General features: G+C 50.6%; 1 protein-coding gene across 1 annotated transcript in view; it reads left to right on the top strand.

Moving 5' to 3' along the window:
- The window catches only part of ppp2r5a (protein phosphatase 2, regulatory subunit B', alpha isoform), a 31,748-nt gene that overhangs the window by 15,637 nt on the left and 6,111 nt on the right, over window positions 1–10,000 (top strand). Inside the window, 6 exon segments of the mRNA XM_061241710.1 lie at window positions 2,313–2,414; window positions 2,781–2,873; window positions 6,519–6,649; window positions 7,538–7,597; window positions 8,307–8,415; window positions 9,360–9,413. Coding sequence (XP_061097694.1) covers window positions 2,313–2,414; window positions 2,781–2,873; window positions 6,519–6,649; window positions 7,538–7,597; window positions 8,307–8,415; window positions 9,360–9,413 — 549 coding nt within the window.

Below are 10,000 nucleotides of genomic sequence, written 5' to 3'. Positions count from 1 at the left end.
AACGGTGGCCTGTAAAAAATGTCGGTGCTGAGAATAACCTCTTTTGCTATTCCGCATAAATGAATCATCGTTTAGAGTCTTGGCACAGAACTGACAGATCTGAACGTTAGTGATGTAACAGATTGGTTATGTACACAGAACAGACGTCCGTAATGAAAGCTGATTGGTTATGGACACAGAACAGACGTCAGTAATGAAAGCTGATTGGTTATGGACACAGAACAGACGTCAGTAATGAAAGCTGATTGGTTATAAACACAGAACAGACGTCAGTAATGAAAGCTGATTGGTTATGGACACAGAACAGACCTCAGTAATGAAAGCTGATTGGTTAACGGGCTGGTTAACAGGCTGGTTAACGGGCTGGTTAACGGTAATCTCTTCTTAACGAGCTGCCTTTCCTGGGTCCCAGAAGCAGGCAGAGCTCCCGGATTGGCTGGTTATGACGATATCCACACAAGACAGGATTGTAATAAAGTAATTAATAAGACATTAGTAATTGATAACACATTGATAATGGCAAACAGGAAGGACGTTTGGCTGCTCACTTTTGCTGTTGGAATATAGAAGCATTGGCAATCAAATTTGGGTGATACTAGTCCCCCTTGCCACAAACATACGCACGAGTGCCACTGTCTTTGGTGCCTCTAAGTTCACTGTCATCCCATTAAATTCTTTTTTGATGACCACAATGAAAAGGTCTCAGGTCCAGGTCGGCAGGGCTCCTGATTATAAACAAATAAAGAGACTTTTTTTCCCCATCTGGCTGAGTGTAGATGAAACTGTAAATTGTGTACTGCCCATTCCCTTAACGTTCACTTCCAGGTCGCAGTGTCAGAGGTTAAAGGTCAATTCCACATCTGTGTCATTTTCATCCGTGGGCACGGGGATAGGCGATCCGCTGCTCTAGTCTGCCAGTTGACTTTCCCCCTAGCAACACCGCCTGGAAAATGTGAATGGAAAGATGACAGTTGGTGTGTGTTTGTGTGGTCGGGTGGGCGGTGGGGGGGCTTTGCGTCTAAATTTAGGTGCTGTTTTGCAGGCATTTCCAGTTCATTCGTTCAGGGAAAATGTGTGTATGAACATGATATGGACACTGGGCCCCCTCTCCACCGGGGCGCGGGGGGTGGGGGGAGGGTGTTCTCGTAATAAAACGCCGGAGGGTTTGTTCCAAAGCTTCCTGCACTGCTGTAAATACGCATCCATGCGCATTAAGGCTGTTACATAACATTACACTCCTCTACATTACAGTTATGTAGTCGCCAGTACAGTTGAGCAGGGGCCAATCCCCCCCTGGAGCAATGTGGGGTTAAGCGCCTCGCTCAAGGGCCCAACGGCTGCACAGATCTTATTGTGGCTACGCCAGGGCTTGGACCACCAACCTTCCAGGTCCCAGTCAAGCGCCTTAGCCCCTAGGCTACTGGCTGCTCCTGTTCCCACACAGAGTGGAGTGTCGTAGGGATCTGCATCTCTCCTGGGAAACGCCACAGTGTGTTATTTTAGAGCGGAGTCACGTCGGGTTTCTGGGCCGAGACGCGTTCACACATAATGATCGCCCTGCAGGCTCTGCCTCTTAAGTGCTGTGAAATTAGAGCTTTATTTCCAGAAATAATTGCCCATCATGTTTTTAAGAGAAAAGCCATATCCTAATTTTGACCAGCTAAGTATAGCCACTGATAACGCACAGCTGTGATCTTGTTCCTGGAGGCTGGGGGAAAATCTCACCTCTGCTGAGGATGAATGGGTGACAGAAGTTTGTTCTTTTTAAGAAGAGAGAGGGGGAGGATAAGGAGAGCATAAGCCTTACTCTTTAACCCCTAAATAATTGTTACCTTTAAACCGACAGTCATGCGGTCCTCTGCTCTCCTGGCAGCACTTTAGCTTCACTGCGATCTGTCACCACGGTAACCCCACTGCTTTACTGTACACCTGTACTGTGATAACCACACTGCTTTACTGTAGTGCTGTACTGTGATAACCACACTGCTTTACTGTAGCGCTGTACTGTGATAACCACACTGCTTTACTGTAGTGCTGTACTGTGATAACCACACTGCTTTACTGTAGCGCTGTACTGCGATAACCATGGGAACAATCAACCAAGGAACATCAGTCTGTGCCAGTCTGCGATCTTTAACCAGCGAGTGGTTTCCTCATTCAGATCAATCAACAGCATTGTTTACATGACTGTCACTCCCTCTTATAGGAGAGGGAGAGAGAATCACTGAACGAACATTTCCTTATTCACATTCTTTCTTTCTTTCTTTCTTTGTTCATTCGTTCTTTTATTTAGTCTTTTGTTTATTTTGCAGATTACCACCAATATTTTCCGGACCCTCCCCCCGAGTGATAACCCCGACTTTGACCCGGAGGAGGATGAGCCGACCCTGGAGGCCTCCTGGCCCCATATTCAGGTACGGAGCGCTAAACACGCTAACGGCAAACGCTAGCAACATGCTAACAATGCGCTAACGACATGCTACAGCCACTAAAAATGCCCTAAAGTCCCTAAAAACTCAAAACTCTGACTGCCAGGCATGATATGAAGCCCCCTTTCTACTGAGTGTTACCGCCTGCTTAGTGGACAACCTCAAAGTTTAGGTTTAAACAGACAATAGAACTTGTTGAACTGCCTGTGAAATGTCTTCCTCTGACTCGTGTCTGTGCGAGCCGGGCTCGTGATCTTTGTGTCACAGCGTGTACAGGACAGGGGGAAGAGGGGGAACGTGTGAATAAAGGATTTGGGGTTTATTTGAGCTCTCTCTTTCACCCTTTCACAGCTGGTGTACGAGTTCTTTCTGCGGTTCCTGGAGAACCCAGACTTCCAGCCCAGCATCGCCAAGCGCCACATCGACCAGAAGTTCGTCCTGCAGGTGAGTCTCCGGGCATTTTCAGAGATTCAAACTCCACACACCCCACCTTCTGTCCCTGGGCAAACCATCTGTAGGCCAGTTTATCGTCCAGCAACCGAGCTTCCCTCCACGGAAATTGCCGAACGTTCAGCAACGTTCTATTGTCACCTGACGTAGACTGTGGTCGTTGTCCTTGGCGTGAAGTAAAATGCACTCCAGTCACCCGGAGTATGGATGAAATGTCGCTGTGACCAGCTACATCCACGACACGCTGTTGTTCCCGGCGACGCTCATGCAAGGCTATGTCCATGTGCCATTAGACCTCATACCATCACGTTTACACCTCGCTGGCCAGCGGAGGATGGGCTCCCCCTCTATAGCCGGGTTCCTCCTGAGATCTCTTCCCATCAGGAGTTTTTTCTCCCCACTGGGGAGTTTTTATTTGACCTCACATGCGTGCTGTGTTGGGGCTTCAGGTGTGGTGTGTACTCATCTGAGGCTCTGTAAAGCGCCTTTGTGACAGTCTGCTGTAAAAGGAAGGAAAACTGAATTGAGATTGAGTTCTGGGGCCCTTCAGCCAATCTCTGAGCGAGCCCAGCTTCGTTTATACTGTCTGAGCGAGCGCGAAACTGGAGCGGCCAATCAGAGCGCGCCACACGCTGACATGAAGAGCCGGCGGGGAATGTGACGAGGTCTGGTTCTGCTCAGGTCTGGTTCTGCTCAGGTCTGGTCTGCTCCACACCGTCCCTTCCCCCGGGGGCCGAAAATAGCCCCAGTTCCACTCTCCAGGCCTCGTCCCATACAGGCCTGTTCTGTGTGTCCACCATCACACCTGGCCAGCCAGCAGGGGAAGGGCTCCCCCTCTATAGCCGCGGAGGGTGTGTCCAATCCTGCTCCAAACGTGTGATTGGAGGTGCTTCAGGGGAGGACCAATCAGAACTCTCTCCTTTCAATGCTGCTCGCTCTGAAAACGCGACTTCTACCCGTGAACCAGCACTCAGCGAGAGCGGGTTTTACTGCAGTAAAACCTCGATTGTGAACGGTCATCATTGTGTGTTGGGGCGGTGGTTTAGACTGTCTGTGAACTGTGACACAAACTTGCTCCGTCTCTGACCTCTCTGGTCCGGTCCCCCATTACAGCTGGCGTTTGGCACGGCTCCTCCCTCGGTCAGGGAAAGTCGTCGACATGATGTCTCAGTCATCAGTCGTGTGTCGTTTTGGCCTGTGAAGCCAGTGCTGGTTTCTGTGACTGATTTTAGTGTCGGACAGTGTTGTCCACGCTGACTGAAATCAGGGTCCTGATTTTGGCTGTCAATCTGTGATTTTCTAAATGGGAAATGTGAGCTCTTTTATAAAGTGATCATTGGTGGCGTTACACTTATGACGTGACATTCTGCGTGGTGTCCTGAGATATGAATAATAATGTGGGACGTTTATTAATGGAAGGGCTGAAGTCCTCCCTCTGTGGATTAAAAAATGTGTAAAATTAAACCCGGCGTAGAGCTGAAATCTGCAGGCACGGGGTTCCCCAGGGCTCAGTCTGAGAACCCCGCGGAAATGTCAGAGTGACGGGCGTGGGGGGGGGTGTATTTTAAGCCTATGGCCAGGAAGGTCGTACAGGGAGGGGGTTTAGGATTGGGATTAGGCTTGGCAGGTGGTTTAGGGAGGAAGTCACAGGGGTCCCGACCTTGCCTGGTGTTCCCTGTGGGTACGGCCTCCAGCCTGACTTCCTGTTCTCTGCCAGCGCTAAAACCACTAATGTACCCTAACCCAACCACTATCCCCTCAGCTACTGCTAAAACCACTAATGTACCCTAACCAAACCACTATCCCCTCAGCTACTGCTAAACCCACTAATGTACTCTAACCCAACCACTATCCCCTCAGCTACTGCTAAACCCACTAATGTACCCTAACCCAACCACTATCCCCTCAGCTACTGCTAAACCCACTAATGTACTCTAACCCAACCACTATCCCCTCAGCTACTGCTAAAACCACTAATGTACCCTAACCCAACCACTATCCCCTCAGCTACTGCTAAACCCACTAATGTACTCTAACCCAACCACTATCCCCTCAGCTACTGCTAAAACCACTAATGTACCCTAACCCAACCACTATCCCCTCAGCTACTGCTAAACCCACTAATGTACCCTAACCCAACCACTATCCCCTCAGCTACTGCTAAACCCACTAATGTACTCTAACCCAACCACTATCCCCTCAGCTACTGCTAAAACCACTAATGTACCCTAACCCAACCACTATCCCCTCAGCTACTGCTAAACCCACTAATGTACCCTAACCCAACCACTATCCCCTCAGCTACTGCTAAAACCACTAATGTACCCTAACCCAACCACTATCCCCTCAGCTACTGCTAAACCCACTAATGTACCCTAACCCAACCACTATCCCCTCAGCTACTGCTAAAACCACTAATGTACCCTAACCCAACCACTATCCCCTCAGCTACTGCTAAACGCACTAATGTACCCTAACCCAACCACTATCCCCTCAGCTACTGCTAAAACCACTCAAGCCTAATACTTACAGCAGAGAAGCCTAGTGGAAGGTTACTTCACTGGTTCGAGGTTATATGTTATATGTTTCCTGGTTATATGTTTCCCCCTTGGCCTGCTACCACTGAAATGGCTGAGACACCATGTTCCATTGGCTCCTGGCATGCCATCCTGTGAAGGGGAGGGGAGGGGAGGGGAGGGGAGGGGAGGGGAGGGGAGAGGAGAGAGAGAGAGAGAGAGAGAGAGAGAGAGAGAGAGAGAGAGAGAGAGAGAGAGAGAGAGAGAGAGAGAGAGAGAGAGAGAGAGAGAGAGAGAGAGAGGAGAGGGGAGAGGGAGAGGGAGAGGGAGAGGGAGAGGAGAGGGAGAGACGGGCGGACACACACAGAGAGGACTCACCATGTTGGCGAGAGAGAGTTTTAACACTACTTTATTAAGACACGACAGCAAAACCTCACAAGGCATCAAAAACCATGAACCCCCACAGCACACAAGGAGGAAAGAGAGAGATTCTCTGGGTCAGATTGGTCTCTGTACCTCTGGGGCTGTTTGTTGTGCTAATTCATTGGGGGTTTTTCAGTGCTTTTATCTGGATGTCTGTTTATTATGAGCTGTGTGATGATTGGAGAGAAACAGCACCACCCTGTGGCTAGAGAGGGGCATGCAGGCAGCGGGGGGGGTGAGGCCAGGATGTCAGATATGCTCAGCTGTTACCGACTCTACCTGATTTGACTGATAGATTTATTGCATCCCCATTCTGCTCTTACACCTTGGCAGTCAGCGGAGGATGGGCTGCCCCTCTGTAGCCGGGTTCCTCCTGAGAGCTCCTCCATCAGGGAGATTTTTCTCAACACTGTGGAGGGTTTTTACCTTGTGCTATTCAGGGCTCAGGGCTGGTATTTAGCCTTTTTTCTTCCCCCTCTTTTACTCTGTGAAGCGTCTTTGGGACAGTCTGCTGTAGAAATAAAACTGAATGGAATTGAAAGCCATGCGATGATGTCATTACATAATGACAAGAACAGGCCCTTCAGTCCAGCAATGTTCTCCTTTTTCTACTCAGAACAGCTTAGTTTGCCTGAAGTATCATGTGATGATGTCATGCTGTGATGTCATGCGCTGTGATGTCACTTCCTCCCCCCGGCAGCTCCTGGAGCTGTTTGACAGTGAGGACCCTCGGGAGAGAGACTTCCTGAAGACCATCCTGCACCGGATTTACGGGAAGTTCCTGGGGCTCCGCGCCTTCATCCGCAAGCAGATCAACAACATCTTCTTACGGTGAGCGGAGCGATCCCCACTCCGCGTAAAACCAGAGCCCTCCCCACTCCGCGTAAAACCAGAGCCCTCCCCACTCTGCGTAAACCAGAGCCCTCCCCACTCCGCGTAAAACCAGAGCCCTCCCCACTCCGCGTAAAACCAGAGCCCTCCCCACTCTGCGTAAAACCAGAGCCCTCCCCACTCCGCGTAAAACCAGAGCCCTCCCCACTCTGCGTAAAACCAGAGCCATCCCCACTCTGCGTGAAACCAGAGCCCTCCCCACTCTGTGTAAAACCAGAGCTCTCCCCACTCTGCGTAAAACCAGAGCCCTCCCCACTCTGCGTAAAGCAGAGCGATCCCCACTCTGCGTAAAACCAGAGTCATCCCCACTCCGCGTAAAACCAGAGCCATCCCCACTCCGCGTAAAACCAGAGCCATCCCCACTCCGCGTAAAACCAGAGCCATCCCCACTCTGCGTAAAACCAGAGCCCTCCCCACTCTGCGTAAAACCAGAGCCATCCCCACTCTGCGTAAAACCAGAGCCCTCCCCACTCTGCGTAAAACCAGAGCCCTCCCCACTCCGCGTAAAACCAGAGCCCTCCCAAATCTGGAACACAGGCTGGAAGTAAAAAGAGCTCATTTTTTCACCGCAGTTATCAGGCTAACCCAGTAAGACTGCTTTGTGATACAGGCCCCTGGACACACACACACACACACACTCTCTTACACACACACACACACACACACACGCACACTCTCACTCACTCACTCACTCACTCACTCACTCACTCACTCACACACTCTCACGGACACACACTCACATACACGGACACACACACACACACACACTGGGCCAAAGGCTTGTTTTTTTTACTCTTTCCCTTCCTTCCTCTGGCGCGGTTTGTCCAGGTTCATCTATGAGACGGACCACTTCAACGGAGTCGCTGAGCTCCTGGAGATACTGGGGAGGTGAGCCGGTCACGTGACCCTACCGCCACACAAGTGCAGGGGCAGTGTGGGAAAATGAGTGATTTTGTGCACGTTAAAGGACTCATTCGAACCGCAACAGCAAGTGGGAAAGGGCTCATTTTCCTACAGTGTGTGCTTTTGAAACACAGGGACGTGTCTAACCATCCTGGTGCATCACCAGTTTAGCCCTCGCTTCCAGCAGAGTGTGTGTGTGTTACTCTGGCATGTTGGCAGGACTTGGCTGTTAACTGTGCGGGTGCGTGTGTGTGTGTGTGTGTGTGTGTGTGTGTGTGTGTGTGTGTGTCTGCTGTGTGTGTGTAACTGTTTGTGTTTGTGTACACGTGCGCATGTGTGTGTGGTGTGTATACATGTGTGTAACTGTGTGGTTTGTGTGTGTGCATATATATTTGTGTGTGTTTTTATATAAACATGTTTATGTATATGTATATGTGTGCGTGCCTGTGTGTATTTGTGCGTATGTGTGTATGTGTGTGCATATGTATGTATGTGTGTGTACATGTCTGTGTGTACGTGTCTGTGTGTTCGTGTTCGTGTGTGTGTGTGTGTGTGTGTGTATGTGTGTGTGTGTGTGCGTGTCTGTGTGCATGTTCGTGTGTGCGTGCATGTGTGCGTGCGTGCGTGCGTGTGCGTGTGCGTGTGTGTACGTGTGTGCGTGTGTGTGTGTGCGCGTGTGTCTCTGTTTCTGCAGCATCATTAATGGCTTCGCTCTGCCGCTGAAGGCTGAACACAAACAGTTCCTGATGAAAGTGCTGATCCCCATGCACACAGCCAAGGGCCTGGCACTGTTCCACGCACAGGTACAGCCTCTGACCCCTGACCCCTCACCTCTGACCCCTCACCTCTCCCCTACGACCCCTGACCTCTCACCTCTCCCCTCTGACCCCTCCACCCATCCCAATGTCCCCTCTCCTCTCTGACCTTCTGGCCTCTCGCCCCTCAACCCCCCCCTCTCGCGCCTCTGTGCCCTTCAGCCAGAAAACTGCCTCATTTAGTCCCGTAAACGGTGAGAGAAAGCAGGCTGGAGTCTGGCAGGCCCGTCTCACTGCTGCAGTGGTGCAACGTCGCCCTCTGCTGGCGATGCTAAGGTGTTTAACCGTTTATGTTGTGCGCTTCCTCTTTTTTCATGAATGCAGTCCATACATGTGGGCAAAGGTTTTGCCCTGGGTGATGTCATACTTTCCCCTGGGCCAATAGCAGGGCTGCTGCTGAAATGAGCTCTGCCCGGTAACACCTGTGTGTTGCATTTGGGCTCCCTTTTGCCATCCATGTTTGATCGCGCCTGTCCCTGACTTACGAACCAATAAACAGCAACATAAAGATGACAGCAGGCCATGCAGCCAATCAGTGCTCGCCTCTTCCTCCCACTAACTGCTTAGTTAACAGAATGGTGTCTGTCACCGTATCAAGCCTGGTCTTGAAACCCCCTAGTGTTTCTGCCTCCACTACATGTCCTGGTAAGCTGTTCCGCGGTGAGCGCTCTTTGTGTGAGTAGTGCTGTTATTTCAGCCCCACGTGACGGTTTATGGCAAGACACTGAGCTGCCATTAGTTCAGCTGTGTTTTTACGTTCTCTGTAGCAGCTGTGCATTCTGGGTAATTTGATGTCCTGTGTAGCAGCAGTAGCAGTAGTGGTAATAGTCTTAGCAGTAGTAGTTGCAGTAGTTGTAACAGCAGTAGTAGTTACAGTAGTGGAAGTTACAGTAGTCATGTGCTGTAGTTATAATGTCTGTTTTCTCTTTCAGTTGGCCTACTGTGTCGTCCAGTTCTTGGAAAAGGACCCAACTTTAACAGAGCCGGTAATCCCCTTACCTCCAAAATCCCCTGTTCCTCCTCTCCTCTCCTCTCCTCTCCTCTCCTCCCACTGCCTCCTCTTTAGGGAGGGGGTTTGGTTGTTTACGTAGTAAAAGCTGTTTGTGAAGTAGAAAGTTTGTGATGTAGAAATCCCTGTCAGTGTGACTCTCTCAGGAGCTGTATAAACTCTGAAGGGATGGGAGGAGCGTACTCACCCATCTGGAGAGATCTTGTGTGGCCGTGTGGAGCGTAATTAATTCACTGAGCAGGGCTGAGCTGAAACAGCTCTCTGTGATGCAGGGCTGAGCTGAAACAGGCTCTGTGGTGCAGGGCTGAGCTGAAACAGGCTCTCTGTGATGCAGGGCTGAGCTGAAACAGGCTCTCTGTGATGCAGGGCTGAGCTGAAACAGGCTGAGCTGAAACAGGCTCTCTGTGATGCAGGGCTGAGCTGAAACAGGCTCTGTGATGCAGGGCTGAGCTGAAACAGGCTCTGTGATGCAGGGCTGAGCTGAAACAGGCTGAGCTGAAACAGGCTCTCTGTGATGCAGGGCTGAGCTGAAACAGGCTCTGTGATGCAGGGCTGAGCTGAAAC

This window comes from Conger conger, chromosome 5, assembly GCF_963514075.1.
Source record: "Conger conger chromosome 5, fConCon1.1, whole genome shotgun sequence".
NCBI lineage: Eukaryota > Metazoa > Chordata > Actinopteri > Anguilliformes > Congridae > Conger > Conger conger.
The sequence above is the reverse complement of the archived record's forward strand: the minus strand, read 5'-3'. Positions and strand labels throughout refer to the sequence as shown.